We start from the raw sequence: 14,268 nt of genomic DNA on the forward strand, positions 1-14,268 counted from the left end.
CCCTATAGCACAAAATGAGCAGAATCTATCTGCAGGGACTGAAACGGTTAGTTCATTAATTGATCATCAGAAACTTTACTGGATGTAGTTTTCATGTAATTTATCAAGTAAAAATACTAAACATTTGCTGGCAACAGCTTCTCAAATGCTGTAATTTGCTGCTTTTCTCTGTCTCATATGATATCATATAAAATGAATACTTTGGAGTTTTATTAGTTTCTGCTGGTCAGAGTGAGTAAAACATTTCAAAACATCACTTTTGGGTCTACGAACTTAGGATAGGCATGTGTCATTTTTGACATTTTATAGACTAACTAAAGCGGTGTGTCGACATAGCATTTGGAGCGCTCTTTGTGAGGAGAGACGGAGGGTAAAGGGTAAATAACAGCCTTTTGTGTTGTACTGTATGTAGCCTATACAGTATTTATGTTAACTACAAACATAAATAAACATCAACTTGAAACTATGTTTCAACTACCACACACAGCCTATAATATTATAGCCTATGTTTATATAAATAAATAAAAATTGGACAGGCTCGCGGCCCGGTAACAAATGCGTTGCGGCCCGGTACCGGTCCGCGGCCCGGTGGTTGGGGACCACTGATCTAGACGGTCAGGGCTGGACAGGACAAAACAGCACAGGGAAATGGCAAGGATGTCGGCCATATGAACCAACCTATTCGGCTGTAACAGGCATGACAAGCCTGACGAAACTCGTGTGTGGCTGCCAGAGGATTCCTGGAGAGGAGCGAGAGGTTGGTTCCTGTTGGACCGTTCTGGGGAAGAAGAGGATAAGTTGTGTGATTACACTTCAAAGGGTACTTGGCTATTGTAAACCAAAACTAGAACGACCGCACCGCGGATTTAGGCCTCCGCCATTAGTTCATTCTTGAGTCCAAATCGCCATTTTTAGGCAAATTGGAAGAAATTCCGTCAAGGCACTCCTGATGATATTGCATTAACAAGCTTGAAAATGGCGTTCGAGAGGTCACAGTGACCTTGACCTTTGACCACCAAAATCTAATCACATCATCCTTGAGTCTAAGTCAATGTTTGAGGCAAATTTGATGAAATTCTGTCAAGGCGTTCCTCAGATATCGCATTAACGAACATCGGACGGACGGACGGACAACCCTAATCCATAATGCCTCTGCCTGGCTATCACCGGCGAAGGCATAAAAATAGATGATGGGAAAAATAGAACTACTGAAGTACTGTGTGTGTGTGTGTGTGTGTGTGTGTGTGTGTGTGTGTGTGTGTGTGTGTGTGTGTGTGTGTGTATTTTACTCACTGCATGTGTAGCATTGTGGTTGCGCACCCCAGGAATGAAGCTGTGAGACACTCGTCCCCCTGGACACCAAAGACACAAGGACACTGATGTCAGACAGTGTCCTGCCTTGCTACAATGACGCTGACACCCACACAGTGATAATGCTGACCACACACACACACACCCCCACACACACCCCCACACACACACACACACAGTCTTCTGCTGCTGACACACTCAAGATAAAGCTAGCTTCCTAGAAATTGGCTAAGCAAGGGCAAGGTGAGAAAATACACTTGTCATGATGCTATAACATGGCAGCTGATTCAGTTACAGATTCTAATAATCATCTATAATTAGATGTGAAAAGATAACAATAACATAACTGAAGTTCAAAATTGTCTTTTGGGAAGGATCCCACCGAAATCAGATAAAAACACGCAGTGAGAGAGTTTTTCACAAATTTGCTCACCAGGGAGAGTGTATTCAGACAGTGAATCCAGGCCTCCAGCCCCGCCCACTCCCTTCCCCTCCATGTCGTTGGTTCCTGGAAAGCCTCCCAGAGCATCGTGCGGCTGGGTGGAGCCCTGGTCCCTCTGGGCCAGCGAGGGGTACGGCTCCAGGGAGGGCATCTGGCTGACAGAGGAGCTGAAGAAGGCAGGAGGGAGCTGGGGTGACGGTGCCGGGAGGCTGGGGGAGTAAGGCGGCCGCAGACCCACTGCGGTGTTGGGCAGGTTAGTGGGGATGGCACCCTGGACCGGACTCTGGCCCAGGAGAAAGAGAGAGGGAACTGTTAGTTCAGACAGAGAGCAACCAATCCAAAATATTTAAATTGTGTCATATATATGTACACATGTGTGTGTGTGTGTGTATATATATATATATATATATATATATATATATATATATATATATATATATATATATATATATATATCCAAGGCTACAATCGTCTTAAAGAGTCGTAGAGCCAGCCCTACATACAAATATAACCTAATGCAAGAGAGTCTCACTGTTAGTGTTTACTGGTTGAATACACTACAGGGCCGTGCTGTACCAACTTGTGACACTAGGTGGAGCACTAATACTGTCTGTTAAAAATCAATGCCACAGGTTCAAATATAAATGAAAACAAACCCAACCTTATGCATTTGGACTTTTTTTGTTGACATAAAATTGTAGGAAAGTGAAACATCCTTGAGCTTGAATTAAAACATCTTTTGTCCCTCGCTCACCTCGCTGACTTTCTTGGGGATGCAGTCCAGCAGGCTGTCCAGCTGCTCGTTGAGGACGCTGCATTCGTCCATGTGTTCCGACACGGGCACGGAGTAGGGCATGGGGAGCATGCCCTGGCTGCCGGGGCTCTCCGACAGGTCGGGGCACGGCGTCACCAGGGGCGTGGCCGGCTCGTCACTGACGGGGATGGGCGTGGCCAGAGGAGCAGGGATACACTGGGCGCTGGACATGTCCGCTGAGGAGCACGGGGAGAGAGGAAAGGGGATGAACAGAGGGAAGCGACGTGGATCTAGGTGGAAAGGGACATGTTGGTTGTTTCTCATACCTGGTCCAATGTCACTTAAGGTCTCGAGCCCATTAGAGGAAGTCTATAGAAGAGAAGAAAATCATCATCATCTCATCCAATACTTCAGTCAGAACAAAATCAATATACAGGTGCATCTCCAAAAATATTGTGAAGTAAAAAGAATTATGTAATTTAATTCAAAAAGTGAATCTTTCATATATTCTAGATTCATTACACAAAGTGAAATATTTCAAGCCTTTTTTGTTTCACCCCTGAGTCACCTACCCCTGATGAAGGCAGATGTACTGCCGACACGCGTTGGGTTTAGCCATTCTTAAATAAAGGCTTTTTAACTTGGAGACCGAGTGCCTTTGGTTTTTGTAGTAGGGCCCACTGCCCAGCTACTTTTCTATTTTTCCTTTTTTGTTTCAATTTTCATTATTATGGCTTACAGCTCATGAAAATCTAGCAGCATTTTACCGCATCAATGCGGCGTTCATTCATGTGCTCAAAAAATTATATCATCGTGAAAAGGTTAAATATTTCTTGTCCCAGAGTCTGGAGGAAGAGTGGAGAGGCACAGAATCAAAGTTGCTTGAAGTTTAGTGTGAAGTTTCTACAGTAGTCAAAGAAATGGTAACTGGTAAATGGTAAATGGCCTGCATTTATATAGCACTTTTATCCAAAGCGCTTCACAATCAGTAGGTACATTCACCATTCATACACCGATGGTGGCAGGCTGCCACGCAGGGTGCTGGCACACCATCAGGAGCAATTTGGGGTTCAGTATCTTGCCCAAGGACACTTCGACATGCAGACTGGAGGCGGCGGGAATCGAACAACCGACCTCTTTTATCCAAAGCGATTAGTGGACGACCTGCTCTACCTCCTGAGCTACAGCCGCCCGTCAATAGTGCTGGTTAGGGCTGTCACTTTTTCCCAAAATAAAGTTCGAACGAACTTTAATTGCCCGCAAAATGTTCGAATCTATTCGAAGTTTTTTGGTTAATTAAAAAAAAAAAAAAAAAAAATTGGGCTGCATCCAACTCGAGACAACTTTTCAGACCCTGGAGACAATCTTTCTCAGAAGAGACTAACGCGACAAATCTGGAGACTTTTTCTGACATGGGATTAACATTACCAGCAAGCAGCAGTTGGTTAATTTTGGTTAATTAAAAAAATTAAAATTAAAATTAAAAAATCGAACAGGTCAATTATACATTCGAACATGCCCTCCTCCCCCACATTCAAGATTCAAGATTCAAGATTCAAGATTTTTATTGTCACTCCATGGTACAAGTATCACGTGTGAAATTCTTGTGCTGTGAACTCCGTTTACGACATAGTACAAATAGGCAACAAGCAATGAGCAATAGGCAATAAGGAATAGGCATCAATAAGCAATACTAAGCAGCAATAGGCAATAAGGCAGAATAGCGATAAGACAAGTCAGTGGCATATTCATTGCACATAGGTGCACATGTCATGTGCATACGTTAGACGTGTTCAGACATTTTAAATTCGACGTATTTGACATACAGTGCAAATAGTATGTACCTTATTAAACATACAATTAAACATTAGGCATTGTGCATACGTTAGACGTGTTCAGACATTTTAAATTCGACGTATTTGACATACAGGTGCAAATAGCATGTACCTTATTAAACATACAATTAAACATTAGGCATACATAATGGTAGCAGCTGCAGTACGGTACGGTACGACTACTACACTATTTGTGTATGTTAAGGAGTCTCGTGGCCTGCGGGAAGAAACTGTTCCTCAAGCGATTTGTGCATGCTTTTGGAACCCTGTATCTCCTCCCTGAGGGTAGCAGGGAGAACAGGCTGTTGTGGGGATGGTTTGTGTCTTTGATGATCTTCAGGGACCTCCTGAGGCACCGCTGGTTATACAGTTCATGCAGTTCTGGCAACTCATCTCCTGTTACGTGCTGGGCCGCGCGCCTCACCCTCCGTAGCGCCCTGCGGTCCATGGTGGTACAGTTCCCGTACCAGGCGGTGAAGCAGCCAGTCAGCAGGCTTTCAATGGTGCCTCTGTGGAAGTCCCTGAGGATTTCTTTCCTTAGCCCAAATTTCTTCAGGCACCTGAGTCCGTGTTTTCGGTGTTGGGCCTTTTTGACAACAGTGGCGGTGTGGCCGGCCCAGGTCAGGTCCTGGTGGATGTTGACTCCCAGGTACTTGAAGCTGTCCACCCTTTCCACCACTGTGCCGTTGATGGTGATTGGGGGGTGTGGTGCGCCCCCCCCTCTCCTGTAGTCCACAATGATCTCCTTGGTCTTGGAGACGTTCAGAGAGAGGTGGTTGTCCTGGCACCATTGTTCCAGGACCCTCACCTCCTCTCTGTAGGCCGTCTCGTCGCCCCCCGAGATCAGCCCCACGACTGCTGTGTCGTCTGCAAACTTCGCGATGGTGTTTGAAGTTTGAGTCGCCACGCAGTCGTGGGTGTAGAGGTCGTACCAGAAGGGGCTAGAGACGCACCCCTGGGGCGCTCCTATGCTGATGGTCAGTGGGGAGGAGGTGAGGTTGCCCACCCTCACCACCTGGCGGCGGTCTGTCAGGAAGTCCAGGATCCAGTCGCACATCGCTGTGTTTAGTCCCAGGTCCCTGAGTTTGCTTACCAGCCTGGAGGGTACTATGGTGTTGAATGCTGAGCTGTAGTCCACGAACAGCATTCTTACATTCAAAGTTAAATTCGAATTTCGAAAAAAAAGTGACAGCCCTAGTGCTGGTATCGAACTACGATACTTTCTTGGCACCGAAACAAAACCATCAATACTAAGGGGTATCAAAACATGCCTTTTCAATACCAATTTTCGATACCACAAAAAAATGCGTCATTGAGAGAACAGCGTCATTGAGCCTATAAGCGTGCACTATGCTTGCCTTGCGCCACGCTCTAATACGGCTGGTGATTGGCCGTCATGTAGAGGCATGCAGGAAAAGTTCCGCCCACTTTAGACAGAGCGTGTGTTGTTTTATTGAGACCATTGAGACGCAGCGTGCGGACAGCGGAAACAATACCGAACAAATCAAAAGTGTGGCTCTATCTAAAGCTCGATGCCAATACAATAAATTTACGAGCAGAAAGATGCACCGTGTTTGAATGCAAGAAGAGCGAGCCGGACCGTCATCGTCTTAAAGCTCCTTCCACATCTGAGGACGGCGATCGATATGACTGGCCTGGGATTTGAGCAGGTAACCAAACTTAACGTCTAGCAACTCGTACATGGTTGTTTACATGGTTGTAGTTAATGTTAGGCTACTCTAGTAATACCGTAGGTGCGGTGATAAACTGGCCCCCATGCGCAGCTATCTCTCTCTCTCTAGCCAGCCTGCTGAGGGTACATTAGCCACTTCTAAACATGAAGTCTGGACCATGTCCGAAACCCGGTACCAATATGGTACCGATCCTTTTACAACCGGTACTGCCCATACCGAATTGCAACGCAGATTTAGGTGCCTCATTTAGGTGCCATGCCTGAGCTGTTGAGTGAAATATCCGCCCTCCGGTGCTCTGAAACCAGCGCTGCACACAGCTTCACTAACTTTATAGGGCTTAAACACATAACATTGTTTGAAATCCTCTTTACAGCCTCTTAAAAAAAAAAAAAAAAAAAAAAAAAAAGAAAGAAAAAAGTTTAAATCCACTTTAATATTTTTTAACTACCGTACTGTTTCAGGCACCCGTACCGTTTTACAAGTATTGTTTTAGCACCGGTATCGAAAAATATGAAACGATACCCATCCCTATTCATCGTTGAGTCCAAGTGGACGTTTAAGGCAAATTTGATGAAATTCCGTCAAGGCGTCCCTCAGATATCGCGTTAATGGACATCAGACGGACAGACAACACAAAACCATAATGCTTCCAGCCTGGCTATCGCCAGCAGAGGCATAATGACGTCTTTTCAAGTCAACTTGGAATCTTAGGGCTTGTGGAGACTTGGATTCCCCCAAGCAGTATGGAGCCTTTTTTTCCCCTTTCCTTTTTTAATGTTTGAAAGTTGGTCACGATTCACTTCAATTGTTTAAACGGTGTTTTGCTGTGAAACTCCACAAATATTTTGTGGACTAAAAACAAAACAAAATCTCATTTTTGGATGACCTTATCCTTTAAATGTTTCAGAGCTCATTCTGTCTGGCTTTTTAATTAAAATGAGCAGCACGCACGTGTGGGTGCTGCTCTCACGGGTTAGGGTTAGGGCAGCACCCACCTGTCCTGTGGGTGGGGAGGTCTCCCCGTGACTCTCCCCTCCTGCGGATGTGGACTCGGTCTGGGGGCTGATGTAGGCCTTACGCACCTTCAGGCCCAGTTTGGTGGCCAAGTCCTGGGCCAGCTCACTCACCTGCCTGTCCTGGAGGAGGGATCAGAAAAACAAGAGGTGCCATTAATTAGGTATTATCGGTCTTTCTTCAATTAATCCAAGGTCTTCAAAAGGAGGTAGCGGGTAGGCCTACAGAAACAGTGTTCTTATTCTTTCCAATATTTTCTAATTACCCACGGGACCCGGCGGGTTTTGGGCAGCCCGCACATCACTAATTCAAAAACAATAACTGGAAAAAAAAATCCACTTCTTTAATCAACTGAACAGAAGGTAAATTGACCTCAAACATGCTGATAACGCTGGCTAAAAATAATAATCACATACAGCTAGGAAAAAGTAATTGTCCTTATCGTTTCAAATGACTCAGCAGAATGTCTTTTGAATGGATATTTTTAGCGAGATAACATACATGCGGTGCTGTGAGCAGACATCTGGTGCCACACTCGTAGGCTTCTCTGAGTCTTCCCAGCTCCCTAAGACAGAGCGCCTTGCGGTACAGCGCCCTGCGGCTGCCCTCAGACACGCACAGCGCGCTGTCGCAGTCCTGAACGCCGTGCTCGTACTCCCTCTGAGGACCGGAGAGAAACAGAGTTACAGAGTGACAGCAAGCAAAAAACGTGAAGACTAAGCATCATCATAGACTGACAGTGTCAGGTTACATAGACAAGTAATCTGGGCTCAACTGAAGCAGCTACAAGAGATCAATGTAATAAATAAAGTAGAAATAACCGCATCACGGTTGTATGCCTCCGCCAACAAGTCAAGTTGCAGTTTATATCCATGTCTGTATGGACTCATAAAATATACTAGAAATGTTGCGCGCTCATATTTTAGCTCCGCGCGTTCTGAGCATGCACACTTAAATGATTAGCCGACTTGATGCGATACTGGTCAGGTGAAATTACTTTGTTTACATATTGTCCTTTATTGCAAGCACCAAATCCCTCTTCCACAATATCTGGGACATCAATATAAAGTACCACAGGAATGAGTCAGGAAGACCTGCCATACAGCAGTCAATGATCAAACATCAGCAGCGCGCGCCGCAGCTACGCATCAATCAATGTGCGCCACAGTTGTCTAATAGAAATGTCAACAATGCAACAACAAACAAATGTCAAGAATGGAGGGAGCCTTTGCAAAGTGGAATTTATGTGTCTGGAAAAACATCCAAATAGGAGGAGGAGAATGTGGGGCAGTCTTGGCCGAAATATACACCACTGATCTGTGAGCAGATTAAAAAATATACACCACTGATCTGTGAGCAGATTAAAAAATATACACCACTGATCTGTGAGCAGATTAAAATATACCACTCTCCAGTGTGTTGTCTATTTGGCTACACTAATGTGAACATCTGCATGTGAGCCGGGGTCTTTTCCCTCACCATCTGGTAGTACGCGGCGGCCCTGTTGACGTAGAGGCTCTCCAGCAGCTCGGCGGGGATGACCAGTGCCTCGGCCTGGGCGTAACGGGCCACACTGACCCCCTCCCCATAGTGCTGTGTCGCCTGACGCCAGTCCCCGTCTCGGAATACTGTGTTGCCCTCATCCAGCAAGTTACACACCAACTGGGTCAGGAATGCCTGAGGGGGAAGAGGGTAGAGAGAGGGAAATGATGGGGACAGAAAGACCGGGGCAAGGGAAGCAAGAGAGAGAAAGATTGAGGTCAAGATAAACCACAATGTTCCAGCTCAAATTCACAGCCAGGTCCAGGAAGTAAGAGTAAAAAAAACACAGGCCATGGATGGTTATGTGCAATGTTTTATCACAGCCAACTGTACAAACAAAACAAACAAAAAAACAATATAGAGAAAAGTCATTAATTGAAAAGAAACCAAAATGTGTGATACCTCATAATTCTCTGGTTCTGGGAAAGGCAGTGAGGACCTATGGATAGAAATTAGACAAAGGCTGTCAGGGGTGTGTTCCTTATCTCACTGATTTGACAGGTAATGCAAAAGTAGACAGCCTACTGCTTGTTATGTTTACTTACTGGATAAAGCCCATTGCTTTCTGAATCTCCTCTCTTCGTTTCTGTCTTTCAGGATCCATTGCCTGAGGGCAAAGAGAAAGTCAACTTTAAACACCTTAAAAAACGTATTGCATCACAGCATACACCAATGTCAATGTTTGCAAACAGTGCAACTTTCAAGCTTGAAATCATTCCTCCATTGCAACCAAGGCCTTCCGCTAAACCACGTTATCCTCGGCCTTGCGTCAGTGGTAGAGCTAGTCAGTAGAGCTAGCGGTGAAGTTGGCTAACACTTGACGTTTGCTAAACATTAAAATGATACCGGCCGATAACCGTTATTGCCTAACGTAGTAAGAAAGCTTGACTAATTAACTCTAGATATTGTCCGTGTGGATATCTTCAATTTTTTTCTTTGCCACAATTTAAAAATGATAACTTCGTTAACGAACGTGCTGACAGATAACGTTAGCTTGTCCTCAGCTCGAACATAGCCAGCGATGCTAACGTTAGTACCAAATGCTGTGGAAAGCCGGGTCCGTCCAGTTTACTTTCCCGTTATAACGTTAGCTAACACCACCAAGCTAAAGCTAACGTTATTCACTGTGACTTGAATTAACTAATGTTAATGCAAAGGCCAGCTTACGAAGTTTGTTGCATTATTTTGTCACGTCGGTAGATTACCATAACATGACAGTTAAGCCGACTGTCTACATAGCACATGAAGTCAACATTAGCCAGGTAGCTAATTAAGCTAACTCTAGCTACACCGTTTCAAGTCGGAGGCCCCGGCAATGAAACGTACAACTCACCCGTTTTCAGATCAGATAGCTTCACAGATCAGTGGCGATAATATTCGTGAGGGGGGTAATAATAACCAGCCAAATTTCAAACAATATCCGGGTGCATGTTTGTGAGTTCACTGTCCCTATCATTTATATTTGGACGGAGCATTAGTTCGATTTTTTTCTATAGCTACGATAACTAACGTTAGCTACTGTTTGGCTAGTGCGGCTTCTTTGGCAAAACTATCGCAACAAGTTTCTAGGAGATCCATGGCCACAGGAGGGCGATAGAGGCCTAAGTATGTTGCCTTAAAGTGCTGTAGGAGGTACATGTAAACGTCTGAGTCGTATGGAACCCACCGGAGATTTGGGCAGACCACGCCTGCGTACGCAGCAGCAGTCAAGCATACGTACCTTTGTGGTCCATTTCTTTATTACCGGTATTTCTTTATTTATGAAAGCACTTGAATGTGCGTCAAGTCGAGTTCAGATATCGGAAGTAGAAGCTTGCCAGGAGTACATGAAGGCAGCATGACGTCAGCCGGCGCGCTGTCTAGCTCCAATTACCTCGCGTCACCAGGCTCTTCTCGGCGAGAATGCCTCCGTTCACAAGTGATTTTGTCACCCTGCCTGGTTCCGGCCTAGAGCCCGCCCTAGACAGGAAGTAACAGCGGAAATAGCTCGTTAACTTGACAATTACAACGAATCAGAAAATAAAACGGCAAACAACAAAACAAAAGATGGACGTACCGAACGAAGTTTTTGAAGAAGTTCTTGTAGAAACATTGCGGATTCACAATCTCACATATTTTAAGCCAATACAGAAGCTTTACTTTTCAAACAAATGTCTGGGCACCTTTCACCCATGGATGATCTTCTTCAGGTCTTCTTCAGGAAACAGAGTCCCACGCATTGCGTGGGTTGATCCGCATGAACGACCAGCGTAGTCCACTACCTTATGGGAGTAGTTGACTACTAAAATGCAGTAGTCGTGAATGGCCTATCCATCCATAGTCATCACACGGCTGTTTGGCTGTAGGGGTCAGTCAGGTCAGAGCGCTGTGTGTGCATCAGACTGTGAGCAGGAATGGGCTGCATGCATGAGCATTATGGACCTGAATGTACAGTATGCAGCGCGCACAGTCATAACACTGCACAGCTCAGGAGGACTATGTGTGTATTTTCATACGCAACTCGAGGGAAGATGTTCCATCACCAACCGTCTAACCTTATGAGGAATGTGCTGCTCAGAGAGCTTTGTGAGAGACAGATTCATATCTCTGATCTCTGTGTGTTACCTCATGTAGTTTGTGTTCCTAATGTGATGTGATAGAGCAGGGCAGGGGTTCCCAAACTTAAGGACCCCCCTATAGTCATGTATACAAAAATACTCTAGTTTGAACAATAATTTGTGTCTGATGGTTTTCCCCACAAAAAAGGTTAAATTACCTTGTTAAAATCCTTAAAATAACTTCCCCTCCTTCTGCCTCATTAAAACGTCCAAAGCAACCCAACCAATCAGGGTTCTCTAGAACACTGTTTCCCAAACTCTTTTTCTGGGGACCCACTTTTTCAAAATGACAAACCATCATGACCCAATTCACAATAGACTATCACAGATCTATCAATCTGTGCATAACTGAACATTCCTGACCATTTTTTACTGCCGGGTCGCGGAGGTAGCAGTTCCAGCAGGGAACCCCAAACTTCCCTTTCCCCGGCCACATTAGCCAGCTCTGACTGGGGGATCCTGAGGTGTTCCCAGGCCAGCGTGGAGATATCTCATCTCTCCACCTAGCCCTCGCTCTGCCCCGGGGTCTCCTCCCAGCTGGACGTGGCTGGAACACCTCCAGGGAGGCGACCAGGTGGCATCCTCCTTATCAGATGCCCGAACCACCTCAACTGGCTCCTCTCTATGCGAAGGAGCAGCGGCTCTACTATTGACATTTTTCTTTTTATCTTATTAAATGAATGTACCAAACAACACTTTAAAAAATCCCCAGTTTGATTCTCAGTGCTGATGTGTCAGTGCCTTTAAAATGTTTCTTTCTTTCAGAGACAGCAGCAGATTAGATGGTATTATGACCACAGCAGCAGATTAGATGGTATTATGACCACAGCAGCAGATTAGATGGTATTATGACCACAGCAGCAGATTAGATGGTATTATGACCACAGCAGCAGAGTAGATGGTATTATGACCACAGCAGCAGAGTAGATGGTATTATGACCACAGCAGCAGATTAGATGGCATTATGACCACAGCAGCAGATTAGATGGTATTATGACCACAGCAGTAGATTAGATGGTATTATGACCACAGCAGCAGATTAGATGGTATTATGACCACAGCAGCAGATTAGATGATATTATGACCACATCATCACATAGGGGTGGCTGTGGCTCAGGAGGTAGAGCGTCCACTAATCAGACGCTCCACTAATCAGTGGTCCACTAATTGTCCACTAATCAGAAGGTCAGTGGTTCGATCCCTGGCTCCTCCAGTCCGCATGTCGAAGTGTCCTTGGGCAAGACACTGAACCCCGAATTGCTCCCGACGGCTGTGCCAGCGTGGCAGCTTCCCGCCTTCGGTGTGTGAATGGGTGAATGTAGGCACTTTGGATAAAAGTGCTATATAAATGCAGTCCATTTACCATTTACCACATCAGCAGAGATCTTTTTGCTAAGGAAGTTCATCCCAAAATGAAAATTTTGACCTGATGTCGGCTCACCTCCACTTCAGTCAAAATCCCACTGAAGTTGATAGGAAAACCGAAAACAGTTACCTCATGCAGTTCCATCTCAGCCTTCTCCTAACTAACAGGAACATATTTTACTTTTTATATTTTACATCTCCAATAAGAGATTTCTCCAAACTTAACTTAAATAGTTTGTCGGAAGGCACAGCAGTGGCTAACTCACTGTGTGTTTGGTTTTCCTACCAACTTAATTGAGTTTCTGAGATAATGACTGCATGCGCTCTCACTTTGGGGTGAACCACAGTAGGCCTATTCCTTTAACGGGCTGAGAGTTGGGTGTGAGCCGGTGGGGGGACGGCCGACTGAGAGTGAATGAAGGGATAAACAGAGTTTGCTTTGCATGGGGGACAGCCGGGGGAAGAGCAGCCCAGCCGAGGGAAGAGCAGCCCAGGCACCAGAGACCGTGAGAGAGTCAGCAGGCAGTAAAGGTGAGTCGTATGTGCGTGAAGTGGAGATGCTTCTTTATGGCTTCTAGTCTATAAAGGTGGTGATTTCAGATAGATAGAGATGTGTGGCGTATGTGGCTCAAATAGAAAAGAGATTTTAACACTAATCTATATAAACTGTAAGCAGGTAAAGTCAACTAAACTGCCTCCTCATGACAATCAGACAACATAAGCCATCATAACCTTGTGTGTGTGTGTGTGTGTGTGTGTGTGTGTGTGTGTGTGTGTGTGTGTGTGTGTGTGTGTGTGTGTGTGTGTGTGTGTGTGTGTGTGTGTGTGTGTGTGTGTGTGCATGTGTGCGTGTGTGTGTGTGTGTGTGTGTGTTTAAGCTGTTATAATATGTGTGTGTTTAAGCTGTTATAATAATAGGGGGGTATATGTGTTTTTAAATGATAGATGCCATTGATTTTGCCATTCCTCGAGAGTTGGGGAATCAACCTCCCTGTTTCCACACTGGCAACATTCACATGGAAAATACCGATATAGTGGAAGTGCGTAGGCTACTAATGGCACTGAGAGGTGATGGTATCTGGTAGGCTACTAATGGCACTGAGAGGTGATGGTATCTGGTAGGCTACTAATGGCACTGAGAGGTGATGGTATCTGGTAGACTACTAGGCACTGAGAGGTGATGGTATCTGGTAGGCTACTAGGCACTGAGAGGTGATGGTATCTGGTAGACTACTAGGCACTGAGAGGTGATGGTATCTGGTAGACTACTAGGCACTGAGAGGTGATGGTATCTGGTAGGCTACTAGGCACTGAGAGGTGATGGTATCTGGTAGGCTACTAGGCACTGAGAGGTGATGGTATCTGGTAGCCTACTAATGGCACTGAGAGGTGATGGTATCTGGTAGGCTACTAATGGCACTGAGAGGTGATGGTATCTGGTAGGCTACTAGGCACTGAGAGGTGATGGTATCTGGTAGGCTACTAATGGCACTGAGAGGTGATGGTATCTGGTAGGCTACTAATGGCACTGAGAGGTGATGGTATCTGGTAGGCTACTAATGGCACTGAGAGGTGATGGTATCTGGTAGGCTACTAATGGCACTGAGAGGTGATGGTATCTGGTAGGCTACTAATGGCACTGAGAGGTGATGGTATCTGGTAGGCTACTAATGGCACTGAGAGGTGATGGTATCTGGTAGGCTACTAGGCACTG

The 14,268-nt window shown here is 45.4% G+C and overlaps 1 protein-coding gene across 1 annotated transcript in view; it reads right to left on the reverse strand.

Annotated features, from left to right (window-relative positions):
• The window catches only part of zc3h7bb (zinc finger CCCH-type containing 7Bb), a 34,945-nt gene extending 24,919 nt beyond the window's left edge, over window positions 1-10,026 (reverse strand). The window contains exons 1-11 of the mRNA XM_083635623.1: window positions 9,926-10,026; window positions 9,138-9,199; window positions 8,995-9,031; window positions 8,530-8,727; window positions 7,552-7,710; window positions 7,032-7,172; window positions 2,834-2,876; window positions 2,508-2,743; window positions 1,745-2,036; window positions 1,294-1,352; window positions 679-778 (exon numbers count right to left, since the gene is read on the reverse strand). Coding sequence (XP_083491749.1) covers window positions 679-778; window positions 1,294-1,352; window positions 1,745-2,036; window positions 2,508-2,743; window positions 2,834-2,876; window positions 7,032-7,172; window positions 7,552-7,710; window positions 8,530-8,727; window positions 8,995-9,031; window positions 9,138-9,196 — 1,324 coding nt within the window. The 5' untranslated portion in view covers window positions 9,197-9,199; window positions 9,926-10,026. The remainder of the gene's footprint in view (window positions 1-678; window positions 779-1,293; window positions 1,353-1,744; window positions 2,037-2,507; window positions 2,744-2,833; window positions 2,877-7,031; window positions 7,173-7,551; window positions 7,711-8,529; window positions 8,728-8,994; window positions 9,032-9,137; window positions 9,200-9,925) is intronic.
• Window positions 10,027-14,268: the final 4,242 nt, after the last annotated feature.

This window comes from Poromitra crassiceps (genome assembly GCF_964638095.1).
Source record: "Poromitra crassiceps genome assembly, chromosome: 4".
Classification (NCBI taxonomy): Eukaryota; Metazoa; Chordata; class Actinopteri; order Beryciformes; family Melamphaidae; genus Poromitra; species Poromitra crassiceps.